We start from the raw sequence: 16889 nt of genomic DNA, 5'->3' as shown, positions 1-16889 counted from the left end.
GCAAAAATAAAAATTACTCCAAAGGACTTTGCTGTCTATGAGCCTGGTCAAGATCCTCAAATTTATCTCACAACCTTTGAAAAGGCAGCTCAGTTGTGGGGGCTACCTGAAGATAAATACATGCAGTATTTATCAAACCTGATCAAAGGGGAATTGGCTGAGGTATACCAATATTTCCCCTCAGACAAGCCCGTCACCTATGCTGAGTTTAAAGAGGCAGTATACAAAAGGTTCAGACTGGGACCTGACTACTTTAGAAAGCTTTTCAGAAACTGTCAGATCCAAGCAGGGAGGTCTTTTGTTGAACTGGGAGCAAAGCTGATGGATATATTTGGAAAGTGGATGAGTAGTGCCAAAGCTCAGTCAGTGGAAGAGGTGAAAAGCCTCATGATACTGGATCAATTATACCATCAGTTACCACCAGAAATAAGGCTCCTGGTCAAAGACCGTTCCCCTACATCGGTGCAGGAGGCCGCAGAGATGGCGGATCACTTCGCCTCTAATAGAACTGGCTGGGTGGGGAAAACATCAAGAGAGTTTAAACCCAGACCATATAGTGCTGGCAGAAGGGATGTGGTACCACAGCCAGTGAGTCCTCCAGTAAAATCTGAAGGGCACAGGACACCCCAGAGTGGATCTATGTACCCTAAAACAGAGGAGAAATTATGCTACAAATGTGGTAGACCGGGGCACCTACGTTTTCAGTGTGAGGTTGCCAACCCCATTAGTAATCCTGCTCAGACAAGGGCAGTGAAAACAGAGCCCAAGGCTTTAGAAACAGCGAAAAAGGTTCAGTTCTGCCAGATAAACTGGACAGAAGTAACAGACCTTGATTCAAGTCTGAGAGAGGAAGTGAGTGTACAAGGGGCAAATTATTGGGCGTTGCTTGACACTGGTGCCGCTCAGACGTTACTGAGGCCAGATTTAATAAAATCTGAAGAAATATTACCTCAGGAAACGGTGAATATCCAAGGAGTGAGGGGTCAACCAGAAAGCTTGCCTGTGGCCCTGGTGAAAATGGCGTGGAGAGGCCGAGAGGGCAGATATAAAGTAGGCATTAATGCCCAGCAACAAGAACCAGTAATACTGGGAAGAGATGTTATGGGAGCCCAAGGGAAAATATATGTGGTGACCAGACAACAACTTGGCAGAGAAAAAGAAGCCATGTTAAGGGGGGCTGAAGCAAACAGGGTGGAATCTGTTTGTGAGCCTCAGGTCGCCATAACAACCACTAGTAGGCCTGCTGAAGGAGACAAACTGTATCAACTGGTCTCTGGGGAAGAGACAGAGCATTTCAGAGAAGAACTGAATAAGCATACCAGTTTGAATCAAATAAAGGAGCAAGCCCTGACCCAACAGATTCCTTTCACTGACAAACTGAGGAATCAAGTTGTGTGTGAGAATGGGATTTTATATAGACTGTGGATGCCTGCTGAGAGAAAGGATGAATGTGAACCAGTGAAACAAATGATGGAAGTGGTGAAAGAGAATCTCAGTCAAGCTCAGCAGAAGCAAAGTTACTGGTATGACAGAACAGCCAGGGAACGTGTGTATGATGTGGGAGATATGGTTATGGCGTTCATACCCAGGAAACATGACAAATTACAGGCTAACTGGGAAGGACCATATACCATCAGAGAAAGGCTTGACACAGTGACGTATGTAATCACCACAGACCAATTAAACAAAAGCAAAGTGGTTCATGTAAATATGTTAAAGCCTTACCATACCAGGGATGCACAGGTGTTGCAAGTTACCTTACTCCCTGAGGGAAGTGGGCCTGAACTTCCAGATTTGGTACAGGAAAGCAAAGACAAAGGAGGGGTAGATCAAGTGGAATGGTCAGAAGAGGTGAAGGAGGAAGTAAAAGAAGAGATTCTGAGAGTTTTGAAAAACTATGGGAATCTCTTTAGTAATAAACCTGGCCGAACCAGTATAGCCAAACATTCCATTAATAATGGAGATCATGCCCCAATCAGATCTATGCCATACCGTGTGAATGGGAAAGTTGTGAGTGAAGTAATCTGTGTAGGACATAAGGTGGGGAGTGGGAAAGTCACCCCCTTATGGAGCAAGGTAGAGGCAGTTCAATCGTGGCCTATCCCCTTGCATGAATTGATAAAGAAAAAGTGTTCTGAGCGTGTGGTATGGACGGATGAAGGTCAGAAGGCTTTTGATCTGCTGAAGCAAGCCTTGTGCCAAGGACCCATATTAATAGCACCAGACTATGAGCAACCATTCATCGTGGCTACAGATGCATCAGACCTCGCGCTGGGAGTCGTCTTGCTGCAGGAGAGTGAAGGCACCAGACATCCAGTGGCGTATCTGAGTCGCAAGCTGACGCCGAGGGAGAAAAACTATTCGTCGGTCCAAAAGGAGTGCCTAGCGGTCGTATGGGGACTGAACAAGTTGCGCCCATACGTGTGGGGATGAAGATTCATGGTAACAACAGATCATCGGGCCTTGTTATGGTTGCAGACTATGAAAAACCATAACACTATGCTGCAGAGGTGGTCCTGGGCCCTACAGGACTATCAAGTGGACTTCCAGTTCATGGACTTTCCAGGCAAGTGGCCGGGACTGCAGTGACATGACCAGACGGAGGAACAAAGAAAGACATTTTCCCCATAGAGACTTGTTATATTGTTAACGCGATGTATAAATCCTGGAACAGGAATAATACTCTGCCGTTGTTTTAAGGGGGGGGAAATGTGATGTTCCTATATTAGTGTAACTAGGGTAAGTGCTGGTTGTATAGGAGATACATGGTAAGTAGAATGAAAGAGGAAGGGGGAGTGAATGGGCAGTAGAATGCTGGATGATTGGCTGAATGTTTAAAATGGCTGACAGTATAAAAGGAAGTATGACAGGTAAATCTGGGTGGATGTGAAGTGGATGTGAGATGGACGTGGGTGGACTGGAGTGGGTTGTTTTGTTGGGTTTGAGAGAGTTGTTTGTCAGGAGAGCGTGGAGAAGGAGGGGGGTGGAGTTCGGATTAGTATTAGATAAAACCATATGCTTATGTGCCTTATGAAGAAATCTTGTTAATCTTGTTCTCTGTGTTATTTAATAAATACTTAATTTGGTTTACCAGAGGCCTGATCCTTGGCTGGGGTTTCACAGACCAGAAGGGGGGGTGAGGTAAATAACCAAGGCTGAAGAGTGGCAAATGGTGGCAGCGGGTGAAGGGAAGAATATAACACCACAAGTATTCAGAGCAAACCAGAATTATAAGCAGTCTGAGTAAATCAAAGGGATTGGGACAGCTTAAGCACGCAGTCACAGAGGTAACCTAATTGAGGGAGACTCAGGCAGAGTCTCTAGGAATACTGGTTATAGGACGTGACTGGTGGTGCTGCCTAGCAGGGGGATCTGTTGAGATCTATGCTAGAGCGGAGAGGGAAACCATAAAAAAGGACAGTCCGGACTGGTGGAGTCCCTGGTGGTGCCTAGAGACAGGCAGTAACCATGAGCAGGTAGGAACCTGACAGGGAGAGCCAGGGAAGGGCGTCACACCCTCCCCTTCTGAAACTGGTTGGACCGCTTTCGTGGGTCTCTCACCTGGGCCACTCCTTCTTTCCTCTCTGGACCTGGGTAGGCCATTTACCTTTCCTGCTGTCCTTTTCCTACCTTACTTCTTTTCTCTTAATGCCCCTGGACTGGGTTTTGCCTTTAAGGTCATCATACTAGTCTCCTCGAATTGCCCCTTCTTGGTAGTCGCCTCTGACCTGTTTTTTTAGGCCATCCAAAACTTTTTGTGCAGTGTGCACCTATCCTGAAGCTCTCGGCGTTTCTCCCTCCTCTTCCCTCTCCCTCTGTTCAAAGAAGGACCAGGAAGCCGAGTGATCCCCTCGACGGGCCCCTCTGATCCCATGATGGGCTCCTCGGGACTGGGCCGCTGCCGGCTGGCCTTGGCCTTTGCGGTGTTCATGGATGCTGCTGGGACTGGGGCGCTGCTGACGGGCATTTTTGCCTGGCTGCAGCTCCGGGGCCGAGATTTTGGGGACCTTCTGATATACTCCGGAGGTAGGCAGACTGTCCCAATAGTCCCTGGCCAATTCCTAGTATGGTCCATGAGTAGGGTTGCCATATTGCCCGGATAGCCGGGTTTTACCCGGATTCTATGCATGCCACCCGGTGCCCGGCTACCTCTTACGTGGCCCGGATTCTCAGCTTTAATTTAAAAAAAAAAGTTTCTAGGTGGTCCGGTTCTCGAGATATACATAAAAACGTCAGCCACCCCCCTCGACTGTTAAATCTTTCTTTAAACAGTACTGTACTATAGCACTTTGTAGCTTTAACCCCGCCCGTCCAGCATTGCAGCCAATCAGGGATTGGGTTTCAGTTTCATTGACCTGAGGCAGTGTCTAGAAAACAAAATGGTGGTTTCACCCCCCCCCCGTTTATCTGAAAATCTCATAAATTGGGTAAATATATACATTTCAGTTTTTTTCCCTCTTGTGTGCAGGAGTCAGAGCTTCGGCAGTGTTTTGAAAACCTTCCCAATACTTGCTTTTTGTAAAAGCAATCCTAAGGATAATTTCAGACAAACCAGGCCATCTCAAAAGTGTGGTTTGGTAAAATATTTCATCCTTTTTACAAGGCTGTGTTACCCATGTGTAAACCGAACACTGAATATTTTAGGATATGCTCAAATTGAGAATTAGCATCAAGATTTTATCTGCACTCCAGCAAACTTCATTCCTTTCTCCATTTTGTTTTTTCTCTGGATGGCTGAGTGACAACAAATGCAAGTGCTGATTCAGCAAATGCCAGCCTTATTAGTATCTCAGATTCCTCATTTGTTAGCTTTAGAACAATAAGGCATGCTTGTTTTCCTGACAATAAATGAACAGAACAGTGCATGAACCAAGGAAAATTGATGAACATATTTACATTTGCTTTATCGTTATCATAAAGCTCAGTCTGCCACTTTTAATATCCATAGAAAGAAAACTAATTAGTGTGGGTGCCAGAATGGAATCCTAATAAAGCCTTTTGTCTGATGGTGCAAATGTACAAAAGCAGTATGTATAATTTCTGCCTGTTTAAGGGCATGTCAAAACACTTCTGGCAGCTTTTTAGAGTATGACAAAGATTAGGATGTCCACACTGATAAAATGCAGCTGGTCTATAAGCAAAAAAGAAACTAAATCAAATCCATCTGTGAGTACTATGAATTCTGTGTGGCATAAGTTTAAGCACAAATTATCCCCAGGTTTGTCATCTTTGACAGCAACAGATCATAAAGAAAACAAGAGTGAGTCTTGTAGCACCTCAAAGACTAACAAATTTATTAACCTTTGATGGACTACAGTCCACATCATCAGATGCATGAAGTGTTATTCTGAGTTGCAAGTATAGATACATATGGTGAAGGGAGGGGGGAACTGTAAACAGTGAGCTCAGGAGGAAATGAAATGGAGAAAGTTGCACTAGTTTGCAGTGTCCAGAAACGGAACTTCTTGTATAGATAGATCTAGGCTCAGGTTGATGGTAGAGTGAGTTATTGAAACTCTGGTAGAACTACACAAGTACATCCTGTCCATGAGTCCAGATAATAAAAGATGTCATCAGTGTACCTAAAACAGAAGTGAGGCTTTTTGGGGACAGGAGCTAAGAAAGTGTCCTAAGCCATGAAGATGTTGTCATACTGTGGAGCCATGCGAGTGCCCATTCCAGTACAACTGATTTGGTGTTCTCACCAAAGCTGAAATAATTGTAGATTCGCTAGTAGGCAAAAAAGCTTGTGGTCTAAGAACGTACCTATAGCCCACAGATATTTCTATCAAATTTTAAAAAGCAGGGAAATTGGGCAGCTGTAGTGAATGCACCAGGGGAGCATGAGACCTGACCTCTCTGAGATATTGTACTGCCCTACAAATTTGTCAAAATGCAAACACAATTTGGGTTGGTCTTTCACAGTCCAATCCACTTCCTGTGTAGCTTGGAAGAATTTGGTAACATGGAGGGAGGGGAGGGGGGCAAGAGGGAGGGGATAGGAGGGAGGAGAATGGAGAGTGGGTTTGATCATTTGCATACTTTTTGAGTTCAGTAGGATTTATTTCTGTGCAATCATGTTTAGGATAGGTGAAACTGACTAGGGAGGGGAGGAGGAGGGGGAGGAGATTGGGTAGGTGGGCACTGGCAGAGGGGAAGCTTTTCAGCGTTGTCCCACCTTTTTATTTAACAGCAGGCGCATGTAGCCTTGCACCCAAATTAAAACCAAAGCTGTCCCTGGCCACATCCACACCAGACCTTTATTTCACTTTAGACAGTCATGGCTTCTCCCAAAGAATCCTGGGAAGTGTAGTTAGTGAAGGGTGCTGAGAGTTGCTAGGAGAGGCCCTGTTCCCTTCACAGAGCATCAGTCAGAGCAGCTGACTGTTAAACACTCTGGCCACTGGAGCTCTGTCAGGGGAATAGGAGTCTCCTCTCAGCACCCTTCACAAACTACACTTCGCAGGATTGTTTGGGGGAAGCCATGACTGTCTCAAGTGAAATAAAGGTCTGGTATGGGTGTGGCCCCCTTATTAGGCAAGCCAAGCAGCTGTGAGGCTGGCTTTTCGAACACTGACAGTTGGTTCTTACTGGGCATGCCCAACATTATCATTGAGTTCCATGTAAAATTTCTTAAATTAATTAAAAATCAGCCAGGCATTTTTTAAACTTTTAAATTGCAGAAGATGATGGTCCAAGTATAGGGCAAGGTCAGTAACAGGAGTACAGGTACTCTGTGAACATGGCTGATTTTTAATTAATTTCAACAAATTACGAGTACTCTGACAGAAAAAAGTCCAAAAGGGGTCTGCTTCCCCTTTTTTTACACTTTTAACTCTTGATTCCCTCTAACGTTTTGTGTATCACCATGAAACTTTAGAGGGTTGCTAAGCAAGTGTTTCTGAGTTCAGGACTATAAGTTTTGTAAGGTTTTGTTTTGAAAGGAGCTTATGAGACCCATCAGAATGTCATGGGGGATATTTTCAATTTAACATTGCAGAATGCAAAAAATCCACGCTGGCTAGTGGCTGTATAATAAGTATAATGTGGCAGTGTTTGGTGGCCTGACATGCTTGTAGCCCCATCAGCAATGATATTCCTGATGGTTTGTAGTCCATCTTTATTGGTGTAAAACTTGGGCGTCTACATCCATGGTACCTAGGATAGCATTTTCTGGGGGATTTGTCAGTAGGAATCAGTAGTGTCCTATAGTTGGAGTATGGTTTAAGAACAAAGTCTATATACCTAGACATGGGCTGAACTGTAATGGTAACAGTGGCCAAAACTATAGGGCACCCAGGGTTTCCTGCTTTGTGTATTTTGAGTAGCAAATAGAAGATGCCTGGTCAAGGCTCATGAGGGGTGTCTGTGTACAGATTTGGTTCCGTACCTCTGCAGAAAATTCCTTAATCAGGTTGTGCAGTTTCTTCTCATATTCCTCAGTGGGATCTGAAACCTGTAAAATTTGGTGGTAAGATAATATGCAGTCCACTTTGTTCATGATAGCTTTGTTCTGGTTGTCACACATGACTTTTAAACTTGAGCTAAATGTAGCATAGCAGTGCTGTTCAACCAGGGTTCCATGGAACTTTGGGGTTCCGTTACTGCAGGGTTCTGTGAAAATTGCAATTGTTTACTCTCTCCCCCTTACGTTTTCTGTGTGTATAGCAGAGAGTGGATTGAGGATCCACAGAGTGAAGACCACTACTATGTACTCTTTGGTAATGTTAGAATTGTTAAATTATTTTCCACTAGAGGGAACACTCTCCATTTTTAATAGTACTGTTTCCCTCCCGGCTATTTTTGTACCTCCAGTATTCAGTAGCTACACACTTTTCTTCCTTCCTTCCTTTTTTTTTGTATTGTTATGATCCATTGCTGCATTTCAATAATAATAATAATAATAATAATAATAATAATAATAAAAGTTATTGCCCACCTTTCACCCAGAGTCCCAGGACATTTTAGGGCAGGAGTTAAGTCTGATTCGAAGGGAACTCTACTCTTTAATCCCAGATGTCTGAGAACAAGTTTTGATTAGCCAGTGGTAGAGGAATGGGTAATCTGTCTGCATACATACAAAGGTGCCATATTCTTTACATCTATCTACACTAAAAACAGGGTACTAGGGATAAGTGCTAGTGAGTCCTGCCTGTCTCAGATTGTCTTGATTTTATCATAAAGAATCACTGAGTATATATAACAGAAGTAGACACTTGACTCACACACACAAATTGATTTGGCTGCAATCTAAGCAGCCATATCTTTCTTCACAAGATACTATGCGCATGTTCAGTGGCACTTTGACCATAAATCATGTGGGATCATAGAATCATAGAATAGTAGAGTTGGAAGGGGCCTATAAGGCCATCGAGTCCAACCCCCTGCTCAATGCAGGAATCCAAATCAAAGCATTCCCGACAGATGGTTGTCCAGCTGCCTCTTGAATGTCTCCAGTGTTGGAGAGTCTACTACCTCTCCAGGTAATTGGTTCCATTGTCGTATGGCTCTAATAGTTAGGAATTTTTTCCTGATGTCCAGTCCAAATCTGGGTTCCTGCAACTTGAGCCTATTATTCCATGTCCTGCACTCTGGGACGATCGAGAAGAGATCCCGGCCCTCCTCTATGTGACAACCTTTCATGTACTTGAAGAGTGCTATCATATCTCCCCTCAGTCTTCTCTTCTCCAGGCTAAACATGCCCAGTTCTTTCAGTCTCATAGGGCTTTGTTTCCAGTCCCCTGATCATCCTTGTTGCCCTCCTCTGAACCCATTCCAGTTTGTCTGGATCCTTCTTGAAGTGCAGAGACCAGAACTGGACGCAGTATTCAAGATGATGCCTAACCAGTGCTGAATAGAGGGGAACTAGTACTTCACACGAGTTGGAAACTATACTTCTGTTAATGCAGCCTAATATAGCATTTGCCTTTTTTGCAGCCACATCACACTGTTGGCTCATATTCAGCTTGTGATCAACAACAATTCCAAGATCCTTCTCACATGATGTACTGCTAAGCCAAGTATCTCCCATCTTATAACTGTGCATTTGGTTTCTTTTTCCTAAGTGTAGAACTTTGCATTTATCCCTGTTGTATTTCATTCTGTTTTCAGCCCAATGCTCCAGCCTATCAAGGTCCCTTTAAATTTTGTTTCTGTCTTCCATGATATTAGCTATGCCCCCCAATTTTGTATCATCTGCAAATTTGATAAGCATGCTTTGTACCTCCTCATCCAAGTTGTAAATAAAAATGTTAAAGAGCACTGGGCCCAGGACCGAGCCCTGTGGTACCTCACTCGTTACTTCCGCCCAGTTTGAGAAGGAACCATTGATAAACACTCTTTGAGTACGATTCTGGAGCCAACTGTGGATCCATCTAATAGTTGTTCCATCTAGTCCACATTTAGCTACCTTGCTAATCAGAATATCACGGGGCACTTTGTCAAAAGCTTTGCTGAAGTCAAGGTATATTATGTACACCGCATCCCCACAGTCTACAAGGGAGGTTACCCAATCAAGAAATGAGATGAGATTAGTTTGGCAGGATTTGTTCTTCATAAATCCATGTTGGCTCCTAGTAATCACTGCATTGCTTTCAAGGTGCTTACAGATTGACTGCTTTATAATCTGCTCCACAATTTTTCCAGGGATTGATGTTAGGCTGACTGGTCTGTAGTTCCCCAGTTCCTCCTTCTTGCCCTTTTTGAAGATAGGGACAACATTAGCTCTCCTCCAGTCATCCGGCACTTCACCGGTCCTCCATGATTTCTCAAAGATAATAGAGAGCGGTTCTGAGAGTTCTTCAGCCAGTTCCTTCAATACTCTAGGATGCAGTTTATCGGGCCTGCCGATTTGAACTCATTCAAAGTGATTAGGTATTCCTTGACCATTTGTCTATCAATTTCAAGGTCCAATCCTGACCCTTCTACTTCATGTTTCCCGGGAGGGTCATAGGCCCTTTTTTGGGAGAAGACTGAGCCAAAGTAGGAATTGAGCACTTCTGCCTTTTCTTTGTCATCTGTTATCATTTTGCCATCCTCATTGAGTAGCTGTGCCACCATTTCTTTTCTGTCTTTTACTGTGGACATACCTGAAGAAAGCTTTTTTTGTTGCTTTTAACATCCCTCGCTAGCCTCAGCTCATTCTCAGCTTTAGCCTTTCTGACACTACCCCCTGCAATTCTGTGATACCTGCCTGTACCTTTCCTTTGTGGCCTGGCCTTCTTTCCACTTCCTGTATGTGTCCTTTTTTGTTTTCAGGTCATCTCTAAGCTTTTTGTGAAGCCACATTGGCTTCTTCTGCTGTTTTCCCCCTTTTTTCCTTGTTGGAATTGCTTGCCACTGCGCTTTTAGAATTTCCTTTTTTAGAAACTCCCACCCATCTTGGACTCCTTTTCTCATTAGGGTGGCTTGCCATGGAACTGTACTTACAATTGTTCTGAGTTTATCCAAAGCCCCTACCCAAGTCATATGCCTATTTCAATTGAGTATTTCTTTTTCAAGCGCAATGGTTCTCCAAAAAGTTCAGTTATTATAAAACAATTGAAATCCTTTTTTGGAATACTATTTTCCGGTGGGTGAAGAAACTCTGTGTATACCCAGAGCGATTCAGCCGGCAATGCCAGAATTTTGGTAAACAAAAATGGTTGCAACCCTAGAAGATCACGGCTATTCAGTGCAATCTCTTGCATACCTACTCCGAAGTCAGTTCCACTGAGTTCAGTGGTACTTGCTTCTAGCAAATCAAGTGTGCTTAGGACTGCAGTATCTCAAGTGACCCAGCTTACGCACATTACTCGACTCGCTGTCACCACACACCTTGCTCTCTGCACACAGAAATGAGAAGAATTGGCTGGTTAGGCCAAGCGCGGCATAGAGATAAGAAAAAATAGGCAACGCCACCGTTCATTTCCGGTTCCTGTTTGAAGGTCACTATCTGAGGGGCTGAATACAAATAGAGGTGCCGTTATACGTCCACCTCCATTTGGTGCCATGAGAAGTAGGTGCTTTTTAGGTGGCTACCCGCTAGTTTTAGAAGTGCCATTACAGTTTCAACCTGTTATCGCCATAGACACAGGCTGCAATCCAATACATGTCTACCTACTGAGAAGTAAGCTCCATTGGGTTCAATGGGACTTATTCTCAGATAAGTGTGTATTTGATTGCAGCTATAGTTGTTTTTCCCTCTCTCTATGATGCCCCCTCGAGTCTTGTACGCATGCTCAACGTAGTGCATTTCCTATTGAGAACCTGGCAACGGGGGCGGGGGAGAGAGGAAAGAGTAGATTCCTTTTCTCGCGACCATAGTTGTTTCACGGCGGCTGAGCCGCGTGGTTTTGTGCATTGCATTGTGGGAGCTCCTTCCTTTCCTCGTTGTCCGGCCATCTTGGAGGTGCATCTCTGGTGAGGGGGTCTCCCGTGGTTGGATAAGGGGAGCCGGGTTAACGGGGGGTGTGTGTGCACGAGGCGGGGCATGATTGAGTGTGGCGGTAACTCCCCCTTTTCCTTTGTGTAGGTAACGCCAGAGTCGACGTGATCCAGTAGGATGGTGGCCGCCAAGAAGACGGTGAGTAGAGAGAGCTGGGCACAGACAGCGGCCGGCCGGCGGGCGGCATGGGTTCATGTGGCGGTAGACAGAAGCCGGGGCAGAGTTGGGAGAGGCGAGACCTCCAGGGAATGAGGCTTGGGCTCTCTGAGGAGGCTGTGAAGCTTCCGACAGACCTGGTTGGAGGGTCACTAATGCTTTTCTTTTCCCTGGGTCTTGTTTGTAAGGTTGGCGCAGGGAATAATGGGGAGCAGCTATATCAATTTATTGAATAAAAATAAAAGGATATCGCATTGGTTCCTCTTAGCTCGATAGGCCCTCCTCTCTTTGCTATCTCAGAAGCTATTCTGGCATGCAAGTGGTTTATAAATTAATAAATAAAAACACCTCAGTGTTGTTCATTAGTGCCCTGTTAGTAGATGTGAGTGCAAGGAGGATCTTTCTGTAGGGACTACCTGTGACAATTTTGCATAATGGTGGCTTTATATGAATTCATCCCTCCATATGATGAACATATTGTAAAAGACAGAATTGTTGCAGTTGTGAAGAGGTCATCTAACATGGACACGAAATCAAGCCTTCAGTGTCATTGGCCCAGTTCTCTTGAATGCTCTGCCGATTAGAGATTAAGCAGCCACTTTCTGTTTTAACTTTTAAGTACTTGCTGAAAACCTTTCTGTTCTGCCAGGCTTATGTAGGCAATTAAGAACATGCTCTTTTTTTGCAACAGTTGACCTTTTTATTGTACTTTAATGTTTTTTATTCTATGGTTGTTGTTTTAAACATGTTGGAAACCGCTTTTATGTTTTTAACAAAATAGCAGTATACAAATATTTTTATAAATAAATAAATGTGCAGGGATGTGGAGTTACATCGTGGCCTCCATTTTTTGACTTGATAAAGTGAAGTAGGATAGTTGTGGGAAATACAGATAAATAGAAACATCTTAAATTTGTGATGAGCCATGCATCTCAGTTTGCATAAGGTTGCAGTTTTAAGCATGCTCAGTAAGAAGCCAGGTGCATTGAAATTAACAGGGCTTCAAAATAAATATGTATGGCTGAGGTATAAAGGAGTTTTCATTCAGCATTTTTAGCTTTAGAAAGCAAAGAAAATAGGGTGTGAGTGCAGAAAGAATAATTTGAGACTGCTCGTTAGTGATTCCTACAGTGTAAATGGCTTATTCTGTAAGCATAGCTATGCAAATTGTATATTGCAAGAAACCAGTTTGGGGATTGAAAGAAAGCTGTAACAGTATTAAATTATATTTTTCATTGGTAACATTCCATTCCCCCCCCCCATGGTTTTGGAGCTAGAACATGTAGCTATGTTAAGTAACTCCTGTCTGATTCTTTTTAAGAGAAGATATTAAAAACAAAAATATCTAATTGAGTGTAACTTTGCACTCGTAATTACTATGCATTTTATAATGTATTTATACGTTTGCAAAATGCTAAATGTTGAGAATTGTGTGATACATATATTTAGATGGGTCCGACATAGTAAGACCAGACATTCAGAAAATAGAACTTCATTTTATATAAATGTTGGAGTAATTTAGAAAGCCATATATCTCAACATTTTCTTACAGAAAAAGTCCCTAGAGTCCATAAACTCTAGACTTCAACTGGTTATGAAAAGTGGTAAATATGTACTGGGATATAAGCAAACTCTGAAAATGATCCGGCAGGGCAAAGCCAAGTTGGTCATCCTAGCCAACAACTGTCCAGCTCTGAGGTAAGTGTGTTTGTACCACCTTGACATACTATACTATAATATACACCTTGTTCCATACTTGATATACTTATGACAGTGTGGATTATGAGTATTTCAATAAATAAATTACTGAAAATTTAAAGTTTGTAAACAAGTTGAACAAGCTGGGCATGTTGTTTAAATGTTTTTTACATAATTAACTTTGTAGCTGAAGTGGGACTTCTTTGTACACTTACCTAGGAGCACGCCCCATTGAACTGAATTGGAATTACTTCTAAGTAAATACATGTACGATTGTGCTGTTAAGTTTTGGTGTAATCTTGGTGTAATCAAAAATAATTTGTTGCTCTAAATAATGATGAAGTAGCAAGTTACATAGTATTGGCCACATTTTCACTATGCTAAGTGTTTCTTTCCCCTTCAGCAGGTTGGAGACCATACCCTATGGCAATATAACCCAAAACCTATTGGAAGTATTGATTCTAGTACTTATCCTTAGCCATAGCTTATGTCCTAGGAAGTCATGTGTATTAGATCTTCAGAGGGCACATCAGATTGAGTTGTTCTCAAATCCTTGTTTGTCAGTAATTTCATGATGTACAGGGATTAGTTCACCCTGGTTGAATTAGTAGGATAATGCCCTGTCTTTGCTGAGGGTTCATGGACATTAGTATATTAAGGGTCACATAGTGTAGTCTAATGATTGCCTTAAAATCTGATTCCTGGAGGAATTGAAGTAAGAACTCGGAAGCACTTAAGATGCACTTTATCATTGAGTTCATTGTAGATGAGGGCAAGAGAAAAGGGCTTCCCCATCACACCTGAGTTCTCAAGAATAGTTTTGACCTTATCCTGTCAGTCTAGTGTCCTGTACTTGGTGCATAGAACATATTGGCACTACTGTTCTTGCTACGAGCTTCAGAAACCCATCCTGCAGGTTATTAGCTTGGTAGTAAAATTTTGGAAGGGTGGCATGTACATGCAGTGGCCCAGGACAATATGAAATCAACTGTCAAGGGGGAAGATTATTTTATTTGAGTGTTAGAATTGATACAAAACAGGAAGAGCAATCCATACAAAGGGTGATTTTGCTATGGCATAGCAATGTTCCGTAATCTCTGATGAAAGAGAAATTGTTTTACATAATTGCCTTTGTAATTGCTAGTCCCCCTGTTGTAGACAAGTAGAAGGTTGCAGGCATAAACCATTAAGGCCTTCATCAGTAGCAGGAATAAACTTGGTTTAATGCTCATGTGAAATTTGCAGCATGCATTGCAGATTAAAACTTACGAATTGAAGCATGTGTTTCTTCCATGTATATTTAATTCTTAGGAAATCAGAAACTGAGTACTATGCTATGTTGGCCAAAACTGGTGTGCACCACTACAGCGGCAACAATATTGAATTGGGTACAGCTTGTGGAAAGTACTACAGAGTGTGTACACTGGCCATCATTGACCCAGGTAAGTGTTTCATTTAAAACCAATATTCAAGATACTTAAGTTGATTTACTTCAACTGTGGCTTGTTCAGTAGGATTCTCTAGAAATCGTACTGATTCCAAACCTCTGATCTTCAAATTTTAATAGAGAATGTACAATTTCTTTAGAGCAAAAGTCCTATATTACACTTCCTGAACATGACACAGCTCGCATTCAGCAACATGTCCGGGCTCATGCAGCATCCTAGAATCAGCAGTGACTTCTAGGGAAGTTCTACAGTTCATTACATTTCTTGTAAATATAATTAGCAAAAAAGTCCTGGTATCTGATTGATCAAATTTTGTTAAAATGAGTGGGGATGAAATGCATCAAGCATTCTAGACCAGGAATGCTAACTTGGTGTCCTCCAGATGTTACAGACTACAACGCCTGTCACCCTTCACCATTAGCTATGCTGGCTGGGGTTAATGAGAGTTGGACTCTTACAACATCTGGAGGGCATCACATTGGTCATCCCTGCCCTAGACACTTTAAATTGCTTTTTTAAAAAGCCCAAAAAATAAGTACATAGTTACTAGAATAAGGACAGTCTGATAAGAAAATCTTAAATCAGTGATATTCTGAAACTGGTGCTTGACCTGTAGAATTCAGTACAGCTGGGTAGTTCTAGAATGAGGCATGTAGTAAACCTAGTCCAGCACATCTCTCCCAGAGTTTGCATTATAGCCTGAATTAATTGTGGAGATACATTGGAAGGCAGTCTACAAGTGTCCTGAGAATAGAAATCTACCCACCCCAACACCTTTGAAACATGAAGTCAATAAATAAGTAAATTTAAGATCTATCTTACTGTATAAAAGCTGTTACACTTAAACGGTACTATTTAAGCTATTGCAACTTGAATTTTTAAAAACAGTGCGAATATTCTCGCTGTCCTGATGTTTCAGTGATCAGGGCAGGCTAGACATTCGCTATATTATCACTATGCAGTGTGTCCCCAGAGCTAGTTTGTCTCCTTAGTTCTGGTTTTTGACTGCAAGTAACATTTACAGATTGTACTTCCCATATGATCAAACATCTTGGGTTTATGCAGATTTGGAGTCTAGAAATGTGGTTATAGGAATGCATGTCTGAAAAGATGAATGTGTGTGAAGAACTGATGGTGCAGAGCTTTTTGCTCTAACGCAAAAATTTAATACAATATTTGTTTCCCCCACACACAGGTGATTCTGACATCATTAGAAGCATGCCAGAGCAAACCAGTGAGAAGTAAACATGGTTGAACTTTAAATTTTGTGTATTAAAACTGGTTACAAATCAATTGTTGGCAGGAGCTTTCTTGAGTTAAATGTATTCATTTCAAATGCAAGTAATATGTAGCGTTTGCTGGAGGAGAAATATTTACACAATGAAGTTGAAAGTCAAAGAGAGATGAAAATATAATCTAGTTGAAAATGGTCATATCAAGGTCCCACTGAAGCCAGCCCTGCTAAAGCCAACAAGGTCCATGCACACTCGGCTCACACCAGTTGTATCCTCCTGCTGTACATATGAATTATTTTGTCACTTACTAGATCTTTCTGTTGCTTGAAGTTGAGATGTGGAGTATTTTCATATAACACCATCAATGTTCAGGGCACTTTTCAATGGACAATAGGACAGGACACTACTCTTAAGAAGCATGCAATGTAAAATAAAATCAGGGAGGCAACAGTGTAAATCAAGCAAGATGGAGGCAGGGAAATGGGGAGGAATATGCATATATATACTAATATAGGCAAATTAGTTACTGAGATATTAGACTTCGACAAGAAATACACAGAATAGTGTAACATTGATGGCCTGCTCAGCAAAATGTGTCCTTGCTGAAGCTCGGTAGTTGCCAGCTCCACCTTGGCTATTAAAGAACAAGCCCAAATGCAAAGGTCTTGCGCTTCCCAAAAGCACTTGCGTCTAAAGCAGTTTGGGGTTTTACAAGACCAGTGTCATGTTTTGTTTAATGAACCAGTCAGTGACCATGTCATTTGATTAAAATACACAGTAAGCTTTAACAAGTAGGTTAAATATGTGTGTTCTGAAATTGTATTGGGGTACAAGTTCCAGGCAGTTCAGGGTTTTACAACATAAACTATCTGTTATTCCTGGACGTCTAGGGCAGCCTTCTTCAACCTTGTGCCCTTCAGATGTTCC

At 42.4% G+C, this 16889-nt stretch overlaps 1 protein-coding gene and 1 non-coding gene across 2 annotated transcripts; both read left to right on the top strand.

Moving 5' to 3' along the window:
* The first annotated feature begins 11303 nt into the window (after positions 1-11303).
* On the top strand, positions 11304-16020 carry RPL30 (ribosomal protein L30). The gene is made up of 5 exons (XM_061603679.1): positions 11304-11400; positions 11513-11563; positions 13134-13279; positions 14591-14721; positions 15923-16020. The coding sequence occupies exons 2-5, from the start codon at positions 11543-11545 to the stop codon at positions 15970-15972; spliced, it is 348 nt and encodes a 115-aa protein (XP_061459663.1). The 5' UTR covers positions 11304-11400; positions 11513-11542; the 3' UTR covers positions 15973-16020.
* On the top strand, positions 15615-15747 carry LOC133375982 (small nucleolar RNA SNORA72). The gene has a single exon (XR_009760366.1). It is a non-coding gene; the product is annotated as a small nucleolar RNA SNORA72 (small nucleolar RNA).
* Positions 16021-16889: the final 869 nt, after the last annotated feature.

Source organism: Rhineura floridana, chromosome 1 (genome assembly GCF_030035675.1).
Source record: "Rhineura floridana isolate rRhiFlo1 chromosome 1, rRhiFlo1.hap2, whole genome shotgun sequence".
NCBI classification, from domain to species: Eukaryota; Metazoa; Chordata; class Lepidosauria; order Squamata; family Rhineuridae; genus Rhineura; species Rhineura floridana.
This window is presented reverse-complemented; position numbering and strand designations above follow the sequence as displayed.

What these genes read in the sequence shown, in the direction of transcription:
- RPL30 (XM_061603679.1), top strand. Translation starts at nt 11,543, where the DNA reads ATGGTGGCCGCCAAGAAGACG. An exon ending in TGGTGGCCGCCAAGAAGACG is followed by an intron (nt 11,564 to 13,133) that starts GTGAGTAGAGAG and finishes ATTTTCTTACAG; the next exon opens with AAAAAGTCCCTAGAGTCCAT. An exon ending in AACAACTGTCCAGCTCTGAG is followed by an intron (nt 13,280 to 14,590) that starts GTAAGTGTGTTT and finishes TTTAATTCTTAG; the next exon opens with GAAATCAGAAACTGAGTACT.